General features: G+C 39.9%; 1 protein-coding gene across 7 annotated transcripts in view; it reads left to right on the top strand.

Annotated features, from left to right (window-relative positions):
• Window positions 1-19,938, top strand: part of MARK1 (microtubule affinity regulating kinase 1) — a 69,396-nt gene extending 49,458 nt beyond the window's left edge. For 2 of the 7 annotated variants that reach the window (XM_053383130.1, XM_053383135.1), the window contains 9 exons: window positions 1,463-1,562; window positions 2,699-2,811; window positions 4,334-4,508; window positions 6,000-6,193; window positions 8,014-8,114; window positions 9,599-9,760; window positions 11,195-11,449; window positions 14,766-14,810; window positions 17,823-19,938. In XM_053383130.1, the coding sequence (XP_053239105.1) occupies window positions 1,463-1,562; window positions 2,699-2,811; window positions 4,334-4,508; window positions 6,000-6,193; window positions 8,014-8,114; window positions 9,599-9,760; window positions 11,195-11,449; window positions 14,766-14,810; window positions 17,823-18,177 (1,500 nt within the window). In that variant the 3' untranslated portion in view covers window positions 18,178-19,938. The remainder of the gene's footprint in view (window positions 1-1,462; window positions 1,563-2,698; window positions 2,812-4,333; window positions 4,509-5,999; window positions 6,194-8,013; window positions 8,115-9,598; window positions 9,761-11,194; window positions 11,450-14,765; window positions 14,811-17,822) is intronic. The other 5 variants (XM_053383131.1, XM_053383133.1, XM_053383132.1 and 2 more) reach the window with 5 other exon arrangements.
• Window positions 19,939-21,349: the final 1,411 nt, after the last annotated feature.

Below are 21,349 nucleotides of genomic sequence, written 5' to 3'. Positions count from 1 at the left end.
ATTTGTAGATACAGATAGAAGCTAATAAAGTAGTTCAACGTACTTTAGATGGTAGTTTGTCTTCCATATTGTTAATATTTTTATGGATAATTTTAAAATATATTTTCAGTTGAGAGAATGGACAACCTAAAATAGTCTGTAGGCTGCAAAAATGGTACTATTGACTTGTTTGTGGTGAATTAATCATGAGTATAGAAAGCTGTTTTGTTCCAAGTCAAACTAGGTCCATCTCATTCAGAACTGGCTACTTTCTGTGTAAAGATGCTGGAGAATGAACTGGGGATCTTCTGCTTGCAAAGCATCCACACTATCACTGAACTACTGGTCTTCCCCAAATTTATTTCTGTTCATAATACATGGCTAACACTAACCCTTGGACCTGAGTTGTTCTTTGCTTTGTGCATTGGGGTTGAAGGGTCCAATTTAATTTTGGCAGTAGAAGTCATATGCCTTCAACCAAATTTGGATGGTACTCCAACTGTGGCTATTCTTGGAAAACAAGATTTGGCCATGGTTATCTGTGCTCTCCCAACATGCAGATTGAAGTACTATAATGCGTTTTTAAGAGGGCCTTTCTAAAGACTGTTTGGAAACTTCATTACTTCAGAACCCAGGGACAGATTTGTACTGATAGTAGGGAAAATGTTTTTTCAGTATTCCAAGATCTTAACCTGGCTACCATTTTATTTCTAGGCACATTTTCAAGTGCTTTAACCTATAAAATCCTAAACCACTTAGGGTCAGGAGAACTTTCCCCATGTTTTGTTTTATTTGCAAAATTTAAAGATCACCCTTCATCACATCATACTGATCCAAAAGCAGTTTCCAACATGTTAACAAAATATACAGACAACCATGGGAATATACGTTCATTAAAAATAATCGTTTAAAAAAATGAACAGTAAAATACAGCAGTGCAAGAAAATAAAAAACTCAACAGGTGGAAATCGCTGATTTACCCAAAATGCCTGGGAAAATAAGAAAGTGTTCACTTGACAGCACAAACGCTGCAGAGCTTCCACCATCTGTGCATACCAGCAGGGAAGTGAGAAGTTCCTTCCTCTCACCAGCTGATCACAGGGTATAGATAGGGTGGTTGGTATGGGAGAATGTGCTTCAACAAGTAACTCGGTCCTGTATTATCCTGTCCAACTATTAAAATCTTCTGCAGGGTTGCTGCTCAAGAGTAAGATGGGTGAGATGGGAAGCATCAAAGTATAGAGCCTTCTTGTTAATAGGGCCTCCTTTATGTAATTCCCTGTCCATTTGTCCAGCACCCATTTTTATTTAACCAGCAGTTGAAGATGTCTTTTGCACACTGATTATTTTTCACTTATGCTTCAAAGCAGTTTTTATATTTTAAATATATAAACATGCAGATTTCCCCACTAACTGGGTATTGATTTGGGAGTCGATTTAAAAAGACAACAACCCAATGATTCAGTTTTGCTCTGTTTTCTAGCAAATAATGAAGGACCGATGGATGAATGTTGGTCATGAAGAGGAAGAATTAAAGCCATACACTGAGCCTGAACCAGATTTTAATGACACCAAAAGAATAGGTAAGAATAGGTTACCCCAATTGTTCCAATCTATAGCTGTATTGTATTCTCCCTAGTCCCCTAGTCCAGTTCTTCATCTCTTTCGCTGTGCGCTGCAGATTCATGGTTAACAGTAGGGAAAAATGCTTGTCAGTGTTTTGCTAATTCTGTGGATTAGTTTGCCATGTACCCAAGGTTTTTTTATATAGTGAATGTTGAACAGTTCCGATATATCTTCCTGAATTAGCCTAGTCTCAGTTTACTTGTTTTTTTCACTGCCACGTCATTAGTTCCAGTTCACATGCTATGGTATGGAGGATCAACAACATCCAGGAAGCTCATAGTCTTATCCTCCTCTTCCTCTCACTTCCAGTAGGAAACAATGGTTTGCATTTGCCCTCCTAACCAGAATTGGGGATAAAACACACTTTATAATAATTTTCAGTCATGGTTTGGTGGGTTATTTAATCCATTGGTAATGAGAAACTATGTTTGGTGCTAAAAAGAAAATGAACTGAACCTGAATCTGCTAGCCCATGTCACATTCCTAATTATCTGGACCATGCTTGGAGGATTGGAATGTTTATGTAATCCAATCCCTCTCCCCTAAATCTCTTATTTCTTATGTAGATCTCAATTCTATACAGTGGTACCTTGGTTCTCATACTTGATCCATTCCGGGACTCCATTCGACTCCCGAAACCGTTTGAAAACCAAGGCGTGGCTTCCAGTTGCCTGCAGGAGCTTCCTGCACTCAAGCGGAAGCCACGTTGGATGTTCGGCTTCCGAAAAATGTTGACAAACTGGAACACTTACTTCTGGGTTTGCGGTATTTGGGAGCTGATTTGTTCGGCAACTAAGCAGTTCGAGAACCAAGGTTTGACTGTATATGTTTAGGGTACAGACTCTGTTGCCATTACATAAATGTTAACTAGTAGAGGGTAATGGAACATGGCAAGTATTGTGAAACTGGTCTGTCGGGTGAATTTTTATATTTTAGAGAAAATTTGTGAACAGTATTCTAGGTTCCTACTTTATTCTACTGTGATTACTTAAGTAGAAGTTTTGTGGATGAAAAAAAATATCAGAAGTTGTCTAATGACACATTTTAAATATGTCTTGTCAATAATAAAATTGAGCTGTCTTGTTTTTGATAGATATAATGGTCACTATGGGTTTTGCAAGAGATGAAATTCACGACTCTTTAGTAAACCAAAAATATGACGAAGTCATGGCTACTTATCTGCTCCTAGGCAGAAAACCACCTGAGGTAATTTATAGTTGCTTATATTTATTTATCTGCTAGTTTTGAAGTTGTTTTCTATAGGGATTGAACACAGTGCTGAGACATGCTTATTGGCAAGCCTTTGTACTCTTTGGGTTGCTGAGTCTATGGAGTTTATGCATCAATCATTTTTGCTGGCATGGACTCAGAAGCATGCATTTCACGTATGTGTGGGGTCCCTGGAACGTGATCCCCACATACGTTGAAAGTCACCTGAACTAAGAAAAGTGGGGGGGCCCAGGTAGGGCCCACCACTGATTCTTCCATGCCTGTGGCAGTGGTCAGCAGGGACTGGGTAGAGCAAGGTTGATCCAAGACATTGGGCACACAGACAAACATGACTCCACTGTGTTACTTATGCTGGTGCCTCTCCCACTGTATACATGCCAACATAGGGCCAGTGTGGAAGCCCCTGTGCTCTGGGCTGGCATCATCCTTGTGCTGTTACAGATGCCAGCTAAATACATTTCCGTTTTGACAAGCCTACCCAGACACATGAACAAGTTGTGTATATCCATTTGTATATTTTGCTGAGTTAATCTATATGTTTGCAGCAATTCTGTATGCCTATAAAAATGAGCCAAACAGTTAATTATAAAACCAAATAAACCAGCAAAGCCATTCCATCCAAAAACAAATAATTGTTTTGCTTTGGAATTCTTTGATTAAATGGTTCATAAATCCTACTAAACGTTAGTAATAATAATTGAGGTGGGGAGCATGATTAAGATGGTAGGGACAGCATTTGTCTGCAGTGCTGGTTTTGTCGCTTCTCTTCCTGTTCCAATCTGTGCTTTCTCCCCACCCACCCCTACACTCCATCTCTGCCAGTGAGCTTGAGGTTCTACCAAACACTTGGGTGTGGCCTGCCACGGTGGCATAGATTGACAACCTGTGAATTACAGCAACAATTGTCAACTGGGTCAAATCTTTCACAAATGTCAGTTAATTCTGGGACTGGTTATATCTGTATGATGCATAAATAAGGATTTTTATTTTAATAATAATAATAGTTGTATACCACCCTATACCTGTAGATTTCAGGGGGGTTCACGACATAAAATCATGATAAGTGATTGTGTATCCTTACATCTGTTAGCATGTAGTTTGAGGAAATGTAGCTGCATCTTTCTTTCCCTTGATGCTTTCCCCCCTCCTTCTGTTACGAACAAGTAGCCTTGGAGGAGGATGCCATAAAAAGTGGAAGGAGAGGCTGCCTCTCTGGCATTTACACACTTAAAATTCTTCTGTCCATAATGAGGAAAGTGTCTTCTTCGTCTCTGCCAACTGCATTCCTGCTGCTAATGGCAAGCTCTGGGTTTGCTTTTCAGTGTAAAAAAGGAAAACGAAAAAAAGGATTGGTGCCAAAGTGACTGCAGAGAGTGCCCAGTCTGCATCCCTGTGATAGCAAATGTTGTATTGAGTTTTGTGACATTGGAAATAACTCTTGTCTCAAAAATAGAGATGCAAATGGCTTTGCTTTCTAAATTGCCACTTATCCTTGTAGTTTGAGGGGAGCGAGTCCCTGTCCAGCAGTAACCTGAGTCAAAGATCTCGACCCAGCAGTGACCTCAACAACAGTTCTATGCAATCTCCTGCTCACCTGAAGGTCCAGCGGAGCATATCAGCCAATCAGAAGCAACGTCGCTTCAGTGAACATGGTGGGGATGGCATTCAACCAAGTAAAGTAGCAAAATACAATTTTAAGCTGTGTGCCATGTTTTCTGGACTTAGCAGTGCCACCTCTTCATGCATTAGTTGTGCGCTGCTTCATATCACACCATGGTGCTTTTATCATGTGATCCTTCCATGGTAAATATAGTTTGGGTTAGTTGACAGATGTGTTAATTATCATTTGCATTTATTCTGGTGTCTGTAGCTATTTTAACTGTTTGCATAATGGAAACTGCTCTGTATTTGCTTTGAATCTAAAATGTGAGCTTGGATATCTGCAGTGCAGTAATTTTTTCAAGAAAGGTTAATTAGAAGATATGGATGGGTTTATTTCCATAGAGAGAACAGCCATATGCCTGAATAAAATTGCAAACCATTGTCCACAGCCCAGAAGACTGGTTCCCTGTGGGCAACTTGAGGCTTTCCTGCTTTTTGTATGGAAAGCAAACAATCTCTTAATCCTTTGTGCTTGTCGAACGTTGCTTTTCGGTAATGGAGATGACTATTTGCTTCTGATATTCTGGGTTGTGACTTATGTACTGCAGTCTCAACAACACTGGACAAAAAAAAATTCTGATTTGCTTTAAACGATGGAGACAGTGTCCCAGTATAGAGAACCATGAATGATGTAGGGAGCCAGAAACTGGTGAACTGGGAGCAGCCAGAAACCCCTTCTCTCTTCACTTACCTTCCATAGCTGACTGATGCTAAAAGGAATTCCTTAGTGAAGTGTATCACACACCGATCATCTGCCCAGTGGAAGGAGAAATGTTTGAATGGAATCCGGGCATCCTCTGCTTTACTCTTATCTAGCAGCTAAGACTTCCCAGCCATGTCATAACCTTTGGTTTGCACCAATGCCAGAACCAGCAACACCTTGCAATCTGAGTGAAGGTGCAAATGTGTGTCTTTCATTTAAGGAAAGGCTGAGCTATGGAACTCTTTGCCACAAGGAAAACTGTGTGGCAAATAATTTAGCAATTTCTGAAAATGGGTTAGATATGATTAGAAAGTGATGTCATTCATTGCCAGCTGGTTATGCAAAACTTTGCCTCCATCTGCCTTGATTTTGCAACTGTATTTGATGGTAATGATTCCACTTTCGCTGGGAAATTGGTTGGTTGTAATTGACAAATTATTGTATTATGGATCCACAAATGAGGTGGCAGCCCACTGTATCATTGAAGGCTTCTGAACGGAAGCCAGTTGAGTAACTTTAAAGTATGCCTCTGTGTTGTTTTCAATGTGGATGGCATATTAGCAAATTAACGGGGAACAAATAGTAAATATTAAGCTTAAAGGTGTGTGAAATTATGCAATGAAGGCACTGATGACTCATTTGTATTCAGGCATATTCTTTGCACAATATCTCAGTTTCGTAAAGTGGCACCAGCATCTTATTTGAATTAGTTCCTTGGATGTTATTTTTAGTACCAGCGCAGACTGATTGAAGGTGATACAGAGAGCACCATCTCATTGATGTTACCTTTGTTTGACAGTTGGCCCATCGATTCCTCCTGCTGTCTCATATTCAAAAAGAGCTCAGGCAAACAGTGTGGAGAGTGAACACAAAGAGGAATGGGACAAAGATGTGTCACGTAAACTGAGCAGCACTACAGTGGGGTCCAAAGGTGAAATGGCCGCAAGTCCACTGGTGGGCCCTGAAAGGAAAAAAGCGACTACTATTCCAAGTGTAAGAAAGATCTTTGCTCACTGACGGGGTCAAATGTTTTCTGTACCACGATAACAGTTGTTGCTATTGTATTAACTACATGATTCTCTTCTGCAAATGGATTAAATGCTGGCATACACTAATAGAAATGGGCTCAGAAATCCAGTCCAGCATTTAAATACTTTTTTAAAAAACAGGAGTGGGGGTGAATAGTTGAGTGTGACAATTGGCTCCTGGGTTGCTGAAGGAAGGAACTTGCAGGTAATGTTGCATCCTGGCATTTTTCAGCTGGAGTGCCCTGTGGGTTGTTCCTTCACTGTGCTCATTGCCTCTCACTGCCCTGGTTGCTTCACTCTCTGAACTCATTGTCACCACTGCAGGCCTGCTTCTTCATTTTTTTTTAAAAAAACACCCACTTATATAAAGAAACAGCAGCTTAACTGTTTAATATGTGAATGTTTGACTATCGAAATTGGTGTTCTTCCCTGTGAGGAAAGTTGATCCAAGGCAATTGGGAAATAATACTACAAGCTGTTTGCCAGGGGCTATACAAATTTGCATTTCCCTTCAGGACACTATATTCATTGTAGCTGCTAGTTCGGCTCTGAAAGTTCCCAATGCTTGAAAACCTGTTCTTCTCAAATAATACCTAAGCATCTGAGTCTGTAACAGAGATCTCTTCTCTTGGCCTTGCTCACATACGCTTGACTCAGTATCACTAGATGATATTGCTCTTGTGCATAGTTCTCTATGGTCAGGGAAATAGGATGGATGAGAACAGAAACAATCTCATAGTTCATACACTCTGTTAAGCAGCCTCTTTGTAGTAGAGGTGAGAAAACAAGAATGGTTCTTGCTACCACCACAGTTACAGTGCATTGTGTGTGATACAGTTGTATGCATAGATGATGCACAGCTTCCTCCCACCCCCTTTTTTTAAATGAGGGAGAGAATTGTGCAAGTTGTCTGTGCAAAAAGTCACATTGCACACTACATTGTAGGCATGGTAGAAGTGCTTCCTCTTTCACACTTGCCCATCTGTTTATATAAGTCAGGCATAGGCAAACTCGGCCCTTGAGATGTTTTGGGACTACAACTCCCATTATCCCTAGCTAACAGGACCAGTGGTCAGGGGTGATGGGAGTTGTAGTCACAAAACATCTGGAGGGCCGAGTTTGCCTATGCCTGATCTAAGTTCATGGACCAGGTTTGTGCTTTGTGGCTTAAGGTCACAGTTCAAAGTGCACCTTGATTATTTTCAGAAGGCAATACCAGCTCAAAAGCACCAAGATGCTCTCCAGATTCCCATGAACTGAAAATGCACTTTGAGGATTTTGCACAAGACCATTTTAAAAGGAGAAGATCTGGGTTGCTTATACTTTCTTGTTTTGTCTCCACACCTGCCCCCCCCCACCCCGAGAGAGCTGTTAAAGGTGGGGGGGAGTACTACTTTTCATTTAAAATGCTGTTTTAACAAATCTTCAAACTGTTTTTGAATTAACGGGGCAGTAGAATAGCAATTTCAGGGCTCATCTGTGTGTGACAGCTGCTATGTTTTCTTCTTCAGAAAAATGGATTGTGTCTCTAGCCTATTGTTTGCTAAAATTGTGGCACATCAGAATATTCTGTGTTTTTATATTGTGTCTCTTAGCCTGTCTATTAGAACAGAAAATAAAGCAACATTTTTACCCGTCAACATAAATTAGAAAATGCATGGCTAAATAATAAGGGATGCCCAAATGCATCAAAGAATGTATACATACGCTAATGTGCTATATATTTAGGCATTCTTACTCTGTCATGTATTTTTAATAATAATTGTATTTCCCTGTCTTTTCTAGAATAATGTGTTTTCTGGGACTGGCATGACACGAAGAAATACTTACGTCTGTGAACGCTCTACAGATCGCTATTCTGCCATTCAGAATGGGAAAGACAACAGGTACTGAACCTGTTTTATGTGAAAATTAAGATTTCATGTTGCTCTGGTACTTAAAGGAACATTTCGTGTACACGTTTAACATAGTTTCGCAAGCCTCAGAAACAGAAACTCAGCCTAAGCAGGCCTTGCAGCTAGAGAGGGAAAAGGAAGCCCCCAGAGTTTAGCGTATCGCTGACCAGCCTATAACAGTCTTCTGCTATTAAATGCCTTCAGAAAAGTTGGATACGTTTACACTTGGGCAGGCATCTATCTTGTTTAGGCTGCTGTGTTCTGGTCCCTGACCTGGATTGGCCAGAATGATAAGATGTCAAGCAAAATTCAGTAGAGTTGTAGCCTGTTTCATTCTTCCCTGAGTGTCAGCTGTCATTGTGCCCCTTTCCCCTGCCTCAGGCAAAACTGAATGAATTTTATTATTTCAGTCACAGACCAGTTCCAGCTCACATACAATATCAAGGAAGTCATAAAGCACGATAGGGATACTTTTGAATTTGCAATTAGGTATAACAGGGACAATACAGATATAGCAACAGTTAAAAAATATATAAATTAAAGCTTAGTCACTAACATATAACCTAAAATTATCATTTAAAACCTTAATCATTATGATGGCACAGCTTGATCCCTAAGTTTTATGGCAATTGCACGGAACTCAGGCAAAACTGTTTCTGAGGTTTTTAGACTTGTTAATTTTGCACATACCTAAAAATCTACATTGGTATCATGAAGGAGATGCTGGGAAGCAGCAACGAGAAAAATGATTGAATACTGAAATTATATAATTCCATTTGACCGTATTGTCCCTCTTGTTAAATAGTTGCTTTCTGTGCTCTTCCCGAGTTGATTATATTTGTATTGAAATACATGCTGTGGCTTGTTCTTCTCTCTGCACTTTGAAATTACTAGAGGATTCATTTAAAGTGCTACCAGTAGCCTTTGATTCGGATACAATGGTAGAGATAATTCATCAAGACTAGCTATGCAGATGAGTACAAAACATTTACTGTGATTGATCAGGAAAGCCAGTTGCAGTTGCTTTTCTTTATTTATGCAAATTGATAGGACTTGGTGAGAGATTAATTACTTTTTATTGAGGCATTCTGTGCTATTTTGATGAGTGGCCAAAAGTTCAAAATTCTTTTGCTGCCACCTATTTTCCCTTGAATATCGATAAATACTATTAATTTCTATTTTCTTCTGCATTTGTTCCCAGCAAGTACAGAAAGGGTAGCACCAGTGAGCAAGTTCCTTTCATATGTTTTAATTTGGGTTAGGAATCCTAAAAGTGTCTGTCCATTACCTGAATGGAGCCAAGGAAAAGCAATCTTAAGACATTTTTCAGTAGAAGCTGTTGTTGACCATGTCTTGGCTAAATCAGTTTTTTCTTAAGTATCCAACAGTAGTTCAATGGTTCCACATGCAACTACTTTACTAGACCATTTTATCTCAAGATATTCCTTTTCCTCCTTTCGTTTTTATGATGAAAGCCTAACAGAAATGTCTGCAAGCAGTACCTCCTCTACTGGCTCCGCTGTCTCTTCGGCAATATCAGCACGACCTCGACACCAGAAGTCCATGTCTGCCTCTGGCCACCCTATAAAAGTTACACTCCCAACTATCAAAGATGGCACTGAAGCTTATCGACCAAGGTATTTTTCAATATGTAGCATTTGTGTGGTACTTTGCATGGTCAGATGTTCTACAAATGTGCATAACATAGGTGTTTAGGCACAACATCAGTAGTGCTAGGCTCTGCCAATCTACTGTATATTGTGATACTGAAGCCTTTAGCATCAATCAGTTGACCTTACGTGATGGTGTTGGAATATTCACAAACATTCTGACTGCTTTGGTGAACAAAACTATGATCGTTCTAGCTCACCAGAAGCCAGCATTGTGCCCTCCCCACCTCGTGTGGACTGCTACTCATGTTCCTTGACAAATGATCATGCCTGACTTAGGTCGATATGAGTTGTAGCCTACAACATCTGGCTGTCGGTGTGGGCGAAGGGCAAATTGACAGTTTGTCTGGGGTTGATGGTTCATAGTTGCCCAAGAGACAGGAGTAACTTTCTAAAATCAGACTGAAAAATGGCCCTGTGAGGCAGGTAAGTGAAGAAGCAGGAAGTCAGAGGCAAGGCAGCTGAAGTAAGGATGCAAAGGAGCCCTTGAGAAACAAGAAGCTAAGGAATGGGTAGGCAAAAGAAAGGTGCTTGTTGCATTTTGTCTCATCCTTTCTGCAAGGAGCTCAGGAGTCCCCCACTCCCAGTTTTAGGACAACAGCAATACATTGAGTTCTTTCCACATTTTATCATTCCAACGGTCCCTTGAGATAGATCAAGCTGTGAGATAGTGACCGGTCCTAGATCCTCTTAAAGGCTGTGTGGGAACTTGAACTTGGGTCTCCCAAGTCTTTGTCTAAGCTCTAACCCAGGCTTCCTCAAACTCAGCCCTCCAGATTTTTTGAGATTACAATTCCCATCATCCCTGACCACTGGTCCTGCTAGCTAGGGACCATGGGAGTTGTAGGCCAAAAACATATGGAGGAGCAAGTTTGAGGAAGCCTGCTCTAACCACTAAATAAGACTTTGGAGGTAGGAATTGTATTTTCTAGTTCTAGCCCCAAATCCTATCCATCTCATGCATATAAAACCAACACTCGTGTGTGTTTGTGTGTGTGTTTGTATTTAAGTGCACCACTTTATCATGACAAAAATTTTACTCACCAATATCAAATACCACTAAACCCTTTTCTCTTTCTTGCTTTTTCTTCTACTTCCATTTGGGCTCTTCCCATTGGAATGAAAAATCCCATGTAACCTCTGAAATAGCAGCAAGACCTGGTATATCTGTTGTAGAGGATGCATTTTCTCTTTCCCAAGCTTTTACTCTTTCTACAGACTATTTTGAATTAAAATATTCTACTGTTCTTCATCTCTTTAGAGACTTTTTGTACATAAAAACATACGGCTCATGTTATCCCAAGATAGTGCATGTTGAGATGTGCTAGTCATATTGAAGGTTTCTCATGACTTGGCTCTTTCTATCTCCCTTGCTTTTCAAACGTACTTCTGGCATTCCAGCAGTGCAACTCAAAGGGCACCTGCTGCTTCCCCATCCGCTCACAGTATTAGTACTAGCACTCCAGACCGAACCCGTTTTCCTCGAGGGAGTTCGAGCCGAAGCACTTTCCATGGGGAGCAGCTACGGGAGCGGCGCAACGCCACTTACAATGGGCCACCTGCCTCACCGTCACACGAAACAGGCACGTTTGCTCAAACTAGAAGGGGGACGTCAACTGGCATTATAAGCAAAATAACTTCCAAATTTGTCCGCAGGTTAGTACCCTCCGTCATTTCCATTTCCAGGTAACATGAAAGGTGCAATGGGACGTTACATTGTTAGAAGCAAGCCTTGTAAGCGCCTGGATGAGCAACTGCTTGGAACCCCCTCATTTAAGCCAGTGTAAAATCAAATTATAGGATACAGTAATGATGACAGCTTTCTGTATTCATGTCATTTTTAAAAAAATCAAAAACTTCTTGAATAAATTATACTGTTCAAATCCAATAGGTATGAAAAACTTGGTTCTTTGGCTAGTGTCCCTGAAAACATTGATAAGCATCCTAGCGCTTAAAGGCTGGTTCTAATGTCACTAATTTCATACGTGGGTTTTCACTTGTGTGGAAAAAATGGTATGTGCACCATCATGTGCAGTGAGCATCATTTTTGGCATGTGGACACTTTAACATAAGAAGAGCCCTGTTTGACCAGACCAAAGACCCACCTAGTCTCACAGCCCACAAGTAGGACACAACTTTAACAGAACACTCTCCATTTGGGTTCCCTCACAGCTAGTATTTAGAAACATACCGCCTCTAATGCTCTCATGACTAGTGGCTATTGATAGCTTTTTCCTCCACAAATCTGTCTAATTCCCTTTAAAAGCTGTCCAAGTTGATGGCCGTTTACTGCATCTTCAACTTGCAAACTCCTATGTTTGCTTATGTGCTATGTGAGGACGTGCTTTCTTTTGTCTCTCCTGGGTCTTCCAACATTCCACTACATTGACTGACTCTGGGTTCCAGTATTATAAGAGAGAGAGAGAGAGAGAAAAACTCTTTCCCTATCTATCATGTCCCGCCTCACTCAACTTCTTTTCTAAACTAGAAAGTTGCAACCTTTCTCTTGGGATGTTTTACAGCCTCGTCATAAATTTGATTGCCTTTTTCTGAACCTTTTGCAACTCTGCAATATAATAATAATAATAATAATAATAATAATAATAATAATAATAATAATAATAATAATTTATTATTTGTACCCCGCCCATCTGGCTGGGTTTCCCCAGCCACTCTGGGCGGCTTCCACAAAGACCAAAAATACACTAATATGTCATACATTAAAAACTTCCCTGAACATGAATGAATGGATGAATATTCTTCATGACATGCGGTGACTGAATTCTGAGAACATGCTGCAATTCTGGATTTCTCACTATGCACAAACGTAGCAAAATACACATGTGCTCTCTCTTTAATGGGACAATTTCCTACAAGGAAATGGTGTAGGAAATTCATATTGCCTGGAGCAGCCCCAAGTATTTTTTTTTTAAAAAAACTAATTACCCCATTCATCTTGACCCATTCAACACCATTTGTTTTGACGGTATCCATCTGCTGTTAGAACTAAAGATATTACTGATTTCAAAAGGACTCTAACATTTAAATATTTATTGCTATTATAATCCAAAAACACAGCCTAACATGTAACCTGTTGGGGGTACATTGGGCCCCATAATGTTAACTTAAAACAATTAGCTAGCATCTTAAATTTAATTGTCATTTTGAAATGGCATTTTCTGAATCCAGAGCCCTGTAACTTGCTTTAAAATTTTGTATGGTAATGGTGAAGTTCACTAAAATCAGTAGGAGTTTTGCTAGTCACTTTGTTGCCCTGTGAACCTTATCAGTGGCATTTGACAATAAGGCAGTTTCCAGTTCTGAAATTCTTTCCATGGTTCTGTTAAATAGAGAACTCACTTGACAGCTCATCAGATTTCACACATTGTGGCGCCACATGTGCAGATACTTGGAAAAAGTCATGTCATCTTTGTGTTCTTTAACAGCTACATCTAATTTTAAGTTATATTCACAGCTTGCATTAATATTGTCCCTTTTTAATTGAATATATTTAGAAATACATTTCACTTACAACTTAAAGTGTTCAGTAGTGTACAAATATGTGCTGGAATCAGAAGTACTTTTCTAAAAAAATACTGTAATAAAGCATATTTTATAAACGTGCAATCTAGCATATGATTGATAACTTAGAAATAATTATTTGCTGCTTGTTCTCAAAGTGTTCTGGTGAGTTTATGAAATGTTCTGTGTAGATCAGCCCTGCACAATTTGTGACCCACCAAGCTGAAAGCAGCCCACAAGAAGCATGATAAAACCCTCTTTTTAGTGCCTACCTGGGATTGCAAAAGATGATAGTTGTCAAAAATGATGTGCCAAGACTTCTATTTTCTAACTTAGAAATACAGGGTTTACTGGTTCAGAATGGTCCTGTCAAATTCAAGGTGAGAATTATGATGCACGTATACTAGTTCTTCTCCAGCTTAGATTTTAAGCGGCGCTGGAGAAGAACCGTCTTCCTTGCACTCTACTTAAACTGGCTGTTGCCTGTGCTGGTCAGCAGCAGCAAGCAGAAGGGAGCCTGGCAAGTTGGTATACAGTGAGCCAAGCACAAGTAGCCTGTGGGATGTGCAGTTTTCCCATAGGTCTGTTGACTTTGCAGTCGGGAGGAGAATGGTGTGAAAGCTCATGGGGTTTTGTAAAGTCTAAATTCAAATTGGCTTAGAGATGAGCATGCTTATCCATTGTGAAAAGGGTATAGCTCACTTGTTATTGGTGGCCTAGTACATAGCAGATGGGCTGCATATTGGTTAGGTGGGTCACATGCTACACAGGTCTGATATACTTGTATATTTTATGTCATTTTAAATATTATGATGGACTATTGTGTGGGACGGGCTATACAACACTCTGCAGATGTTGCAAGAAGTGGTGTCTTTGAGCCCTTAAATAAGATATGTTAAAGTTGGGAGATAAAATTTTAGTATGTTTTTTAGGTGGTATCTAATAGGCCTTAATTTGCAAATAACTAACACAATTGGCAAATGTGCTGCTGTGTTATGACTTAAGGGCATGGCAAAGCACATGGCTAAATGTTAATAGCAAACTGTTTGAGGCATCTTCGTGAGTAAGAACCCCTGTCTGGATAAGTTCCTTGCTGACTGCAGTGGTGGTCTCTCGCCATTCATACACAGTCGGGTGGGGAAAGGAAAGAATGGAGCATACTTGCCGTATGGCTTCTGGCTTTTGAGCGTGGCTATTTTAAGCTCACGGTGTAAGGGGGGGAGGGGAGGGGCAATCTGAAGTTACCCAGCCAGGGTAAAAATAAACTGAAGTTTCATAGGGAGAAAGTAAACTGCAGCTTTGGAAAAACACTATTTAAAAAAAATACTAGTAAATGATGGTTTCGTGCTATTTGCTCAAAAGTAATTTTAACTTTGTTCTGGATAACCGGTTTTCTTGACTCATTTTTTTTAACCATTTATTAAAATCTTGACCTTAACTTTGTTTTGAGGGATCCAAGTGAAGGCGAAGCCAGTGGCAGAACTGACACCTCAAGGTGAGGAGCCACAATTAATACTTCGCTGCTGGGTCCCTTTGTGTTCAAAGCTTTATGATTCTGAAAGCCTTTAAACTAATATGTAAAACAGAGGAGTCTCTAAATAACTTGTCTTTTAAAAAATACTATGTATGAGTTAAATTCCCCATTTCTCTTTTAAATACTATTAAGTTTAAATAACTTTAAAAAAACAAGCTATGATTCTGCAAGTGCTTAGACTTCAGCCAGTCCACTTTGGGAAACTGCTACCTTCCAAGTGTTTGCAAGGTCACAGCTTAAAAACAACAGCACTATGCATATTTGACTATTCAAGCATTATCTTTCATTGCGTAGTAAAATCATACATTGCCATTCTGAGAACTTTGCCAAATGCCTAATATGCACTTCTGCCATAAAAAATGTGTTGGCAAATCCTTTGGGGTTAATAAGAGTATGTGCATCAGAGAACCTCAGGCCCAGGGACTGAATGCGGCCCTCAATAACTAATTATTTGGCCCTCTAAACTCTCCCCAGGCTACACCTCCTCCTGGCCCTGCTTCGCACTCTTTTTGAGTGTGTTTGCTTGGCTGCAGTGTGTCCTCAAATTCCTTGAACTCTGATGACACCTCTTGCTTCCCTAGATGGAGGATAGAGGGTCAGGAACTTAGCCTACTTTACAAAAAGTGAAATTTACTTTCCTATCGCTGTCCACTTTGGCCTCTGGTCCTGCTCCTGAATGTCGTGTGGCCCTTGGAAGGTTGCTCAGAAGGGAATGTAGCCTTTGGGCTGATAAAGCTTGCCCAGTCATGGTATATATAAAACAAAAACAGACGGATGTTATTTTTAAAGATTGCTGTATAACACACTCTGGAGATGTGGGAGTTAGCCTTGGACTGATGCCTTACTCGAATCCTGCTTGCAGGCTGCTTAGTTTGAACCAAGGACACTACACACAAACACACACCGAGAGTCATAAATAAGTTGCCCCCATTCATCTGCTTCACAACAAGGGGTGTATCCTAGGAATGGTTGTGTGTGTTGGCTTTTATTCCATGGGCAATGTGCTGCCTGGCATGCAAACCCAAAGCTTGATTCTCAGCACAGAGCTTGTGTGTGAAGCTTCTCTTTAACAATCTGAGCAAACTTAGTGGGGGGGGGGGGTTTCCTCTTGAAAGTGGTTTACATATCAGGAAGGGATGATCTACATGAATGCTATTGTGCCTAGTATTCAATTGGCATTTTATACACTGAATACGTAAATCTCCTTTTGCTGACCACTCCTTTGAAATGCTGTGGTCCATATTCTTCCCAGTATTGTATGCTGGAAAGACCATGAACCCTCATTTTTATAGTTTTAGTAACTGATCCCACCATCCTATCAACTTGTGTAGTAAGCTTCCCTAAAAGATGTTGTTACTGGAAGACCACATTACATTTTCATTATGCACATGTATGTATCGTTGTTGAAAGTTCTGCTTGTGGTGTTAGTGCTCGCTAGCAGTCACATTTTCCACTTGCTGGTGAAAAGGAGTGTGTCATCCTGCTTAACTTTTGCAGGTGTTAAAGATTAAAATAGCATTGCCTAGTCCCCAGGGCGTATGTGTGTGAGCACACACATTCATGTGTGTGCACCACCACCACCCTCTATCACTGGCAAGAAAGTTCCTAACTTCTTAGATGCTGAAAAATCTACTTGATAGAAAACTAAAGTTAAGTTCCAATGGTTGATCATTTTGCTGCCCTTTAGTCATGCATTGCAGGCTACAAAATGCTTCTGGAATGCACACAAGGATTGGAATTTGTTTCTGATTTTTCTTCTTAGGGCAGATCCTAGCCAAATATCCTTCCCTGAAATGCTTCTGGTTAGGGAGTGACTTTTCAGATGTAGGGTGGCCAATGGACTTAGAAGCTCTGCAGAGGGTAACTAACTATGGACCACATAAACATTTTGCAGTGATAAAATATTTCCGTTCTCCTGTCACATTCCAGTTGATAGGCTGAAGCCACGGCACTGCTCCTTGCTCCACAGCTTATTTCCTCACATGATATTGGAATGATCATAGGACTTTAAGATACTAAATGATGTCTAAACAGACATTGAATAATTCTCAGCAAGCATGGGACCCTTGAAGGCAGACAGTGTGTGATGAAGTTTTAGCTGAAAGAATAACTAATAATAATAAACATACTTTGCTAGGGCTATTACTCTGTGCACTCTTATTTGGGAGTAAGTCCTGTTGAACTCAGTTGACGCTAGTACTTGGTAAACATGCATATGATAGAACTACCCAATTGTTTTCTTCCCCATTACATCACAAAACAATTTGCAGAAGATGCTGCCAAAACATTATGAAATACTTTATAATAGGAAGCAGTGTATTCCCTGTCAATGATTGGTTTGAGTTCATAAATGTTCTGTATTGCACAGAAGGTAATGGCAGATATGATGGAGAGCCATGCTGCATATGACAGTGCATTTCTGTCACTGTCATCCTATCATTGTGCATCTTTGGGGTTGAATGGAGAGGAAACATTCTTTATGGATTTGTGTCCCTTGAGTGCCAACTTTTAAAGATAAACCAGTTATAATTATTTATAAAATTGGACAGTGGAAGGAAGCAACCCAGTTGTTGAAGAGATGCTCATATTATTAATTCTGTAGGTTGCTTGGAGGAAGCATTCTAGGCAAGAATCACCCAAAATTATTTCCCTTACTTTCTCAACTTCCAACTTTAAATTTGCAAAATAAGCTGTTATTGTAAAGGAGGGTAACATTTTTTAATTACTAATGAATGAAAGGTGACTTCCTTTCTTCCCTGCTTTTGCCAGCATTCCTTGCCTTCTGTTTTGTGTGGCCTTTCCATGTTTCGGTGATCTCCCGAAAGATGAGACCTAAAGAGAGCCTAACCAAGTTGATAGTTGAGAAACCTCTTTTTGTTGCTCTACTAAGCGAGGATAATTTTTAAATTGTTTGGTGCTTAAGTGTAATTCCCTAGTTTGTCTTTTGTATATAAATGATGTTTCCCTTTTCAGGAGCTCTTCTGGAGAACCAAAAGACAGAGAAAAAGAAGATGGTAAAGATTCTAAGCCACGGTCTTTGAGGTTCACGTGGAGCATGAAGACCACAAGCTCCATGGACCCAAATGATATGATGAGAGAGATTCGAAAAGTGTTAGACGCTAACAATTGTGACTATGAACAAAAAGAGAGGTTCCTGCTCTTCTGTGTCCATGGCGATGCACGACAAGACAGCCTCGTCCAGTGGGAGATGGAAGTTTGTAAATTGCCACGCCTGTCACTCAATGGAGTCCGCTTCAAGCGAATATCCGGGACTTCTATTGCCTTTAAAAACATTGCATCCAAAATAGCGAATGAGCTTAAGCTGTAAAGAGCAACAACGTTTCTGGGATCAGGGAAGAGTCTAGCTTACATTCTGAATGTACTGGTTATGCCTAACATGATTGGCTTGTGAAACTCCCCATGTAGAAATTGCCCCATTGCAATAAGGTTATACATAGTTATTCTGAATTGTAAAATTAAATTCAGTATGACCTATATTAAAAGAAAAAAAACTGTAGCTGAAGAAGTTATGTTCACATGTACAGGTAAGTATATAGAGCATTTTGTTCATTTTATGTTCATAGAGTTGTATAATAAAAAAAGAAGGCTTAAATGCAGATCTTGTATAGTTGTCTAGATATCAGCACAGAAGTGTGTTTGCTTTGAGTTAAGAAGTTCTTCCTGGTCATTATTTACATTTTTTGTGGTTTTTATAATTCTTACCTCTTACCATGCGTTTTTTAAAAACTACGTCCATAGTAGAAATGCACACACACAAAAAATGTTTTCACAACTGTAGCATGAACAATTTTAGTTACTTTAAAACAAATTGCATATAAAAATTGAATTAGTCAAGGACAGATTGGCTTTTGTTGTATACAAGATTTTTCCTGCTTCCCTTTCACTCTTATCCTCCTTTATAGAACAGTTTTATTTGGCAGAATAAAAAATGCAACCATGTTTACAGTGTTGGCACTTACAGTGAAGAAAAGGGGGTTCTGAGTATGTTGGCCTCTGGCCCCTTGAAACTTGTTGGGGAACAGAAATCATGTCTTGATAACATTTTTTTAAAAAAAGTTTTTGGGAAGACTGAAATAATTGCTCTTGTGACATATGGTCAAATGTAGCAACAGAATAGAAGTACAGTTCATATTCATTCATCATGGAGTGAAATACTATTGTTCTCTGCCTTCACAAATCCCACTTTATGAAAATACATTGTTTCATAGCACAAGGTATTCTGAAATGTTGCCCAATTGTAAGAGCTAATAAATGACACCTCAGGAATTAACTGGTTTTTGGAATATTCCCCACCCCACCCCACGCTCCAGTATGTGCAGTTTCATATACTTTACAGCTGAGCAAACATGGTTTATAACTATAGATTATTACTTACATGATTGTACAAATTTTGTTCTCATATATCTTGTTTGTGTTTCTAATATTTTGCCCACTTTCTTGTATTTATTCCACATCATTATGCCTGTAATGTGCAGCTGTGAGTAGGCATTTGCCTACGGAAGTAAAGAAAACTCCTTCATAATTGGTGATATATAAACTATGTAAAACCACTAGTACTTGGTACATTTTAATATTTGTTATTTTGTACTGAATTAATCATAGCGGTTGGTTGTGCAATGTTATTTAATGTCGTAATTACTGTAATTTCAACATACGGGCCCCATCCGCACACCCCTGTAAAGATTAGAAAAGTCATTCAAAATTGTCACTTTATTTAAAAAACAAAAATGAAAAAAAGAAGCTGTGGTAAATTCTGTAACCCGAAGTTAGAAGGCTGTAAGTGTAGCTAAATGTGCCATTTGAGAATGGATATCTGACAGATGGACTTGACATGCTGTACTGTACTGTGATGTAGCTCTCCTGTAACAGTTCTGTTCTGAAATGAACGTGTATTGTTGCCTTAGAAGAAGAAAAAAGGATGGTGTTTTGGCAAGAAAGAACTGTACCCCTTTTTATCTGGTGTTCCTTTTTAAAATAATAATAATAATAATTTTTTTGATGCAAGTCATCCTAATTCACATTCACTGGTGCACTCTATTAAAAACTTACTTGAACGGTTCTCATACTACCTTCCCTTGTCTTTTGCTCTTTGTTGCTAATTGTGCTGGTTGGATGGTTTGAGGCTCCATTGAGGAAGGGTTGCAAGGGGAGGTGGAGGTGAGTTGGTGGTTGCAGGTTTATAAAAGCGTTTAGATTTGTGTGTTTCTTTTATTTCCAAATAGTTTCTTAAAACCAACCCAAGTGCCTCCCCTCCCCAACCTTGGCCTTGTTTCTTTTTTTTGAGGGGGCATGGTTCAGTTTTAGAGGACCCCAGGTCCTAGCGTGAATTCATCCCAGATATGAACCTGGGGCTGTTTTTGTTGTTGTTGAGATTTTCCTTAGTATGCCCAATTCCTAAGGCTCTGGATAGGTTATGAAACTTAAGAATGTAAACATTTTAATCATCTAAAAATCAAGTAAAATTGATGAATTCTCAAAACACTAAACAAATTATCTTAATCACTCACAAGCAGTTTAGCCATACCATTTAATGTCAGCCTTGCCAAAGAATTTTTATTATGTGCATCTTCCACCAAAGGGTTTAGGGTAGCATACATGATTCCATTTTATCAGCTGGGCTAGGGTCTAGAGCTCCCTGGAAAGGACCCTGATGTTGGGAAAGATGGAGGGCACAAGGAGAAGGGGACAACAGAGGACGAGATGGTTGGACAGTGTTCTCGAAGCTACCAGTATGAGTTTGACTAAACTGCGGGAGGCCGTGGAAGACAGGAGTGCCTGGCGTGCTCTGGTCCATGGGATCACGAAGACTCGGACACGACTAAACAACTAAACAACAACAACAAAGGGTCTAGAGCAGGAACTGGGAAGCGTTTTAAGCTTGAGGGCCACATTCCCTCCTGGGCAACCATTTGGGGGCCACATGGCAGTGGTGAGTGAGACAAGAGGCAATAGTGGGCAAAGTAACAAATGTTACTGTAGGCCAGGTTCTACACACACTCATGCACCCCTCTCTATCAATCTAGGCAAACAAGAAGCATCATCCCAGAGTTCAAGGGCACATTCCAGACTGGCAAAAAAACACTTGAGGTGGCAAGTAGGGCAGCTGAGGAGTGTGGCTGTGGAGTGTCAAGAGGGTCACATAGGCCTGAGGTTCCCCATCCCTGAACTAAGAGCACCCAGTGGCTTAGAAGGACTTTGCCATAAATGGTTGAGAATTTTCCCCTAAAAGTTTTTTATTCAGTGCAATTTACATTTTCCGTTTTCCTCTGAAGTAACAAGAATTGTAAGCATACTCTGCTTTTACATAAAAACTTACACACTAAAGTTGGTTCATAGGCAAGTTGTGGTCATTCATGGATGGTGATAGATTCACCACAAATCGCCCATGCATAGGTGAGCTCAAGGTTGGATTACTGCATCGTGAGGACTACCTTTGGGCTTGGTTCAGAGGCTGCACCTGGTGTGTGGCTAACAATCTG

Source organism: Podarcis raffonei, chromosome 3 (assembly GCF_027172205.1).
Source record: "Podarcis raffonei isolate rPodRaf1 chromosome 3, rPodRaf1.pri, whole genome shotgun sequence".
NCBI classification, from domain to species: Eukaryota; Metazoa; Chordata; class Lepidosauria; order Squamata; family Lacertidae; genus Podarcis; species Podarcis raffonei.
The sequence above is the reverse complement of the archived record's forward strand: the minus strand, read 5'-3'. Positions and strand labels throughout refer to the sequence as shown.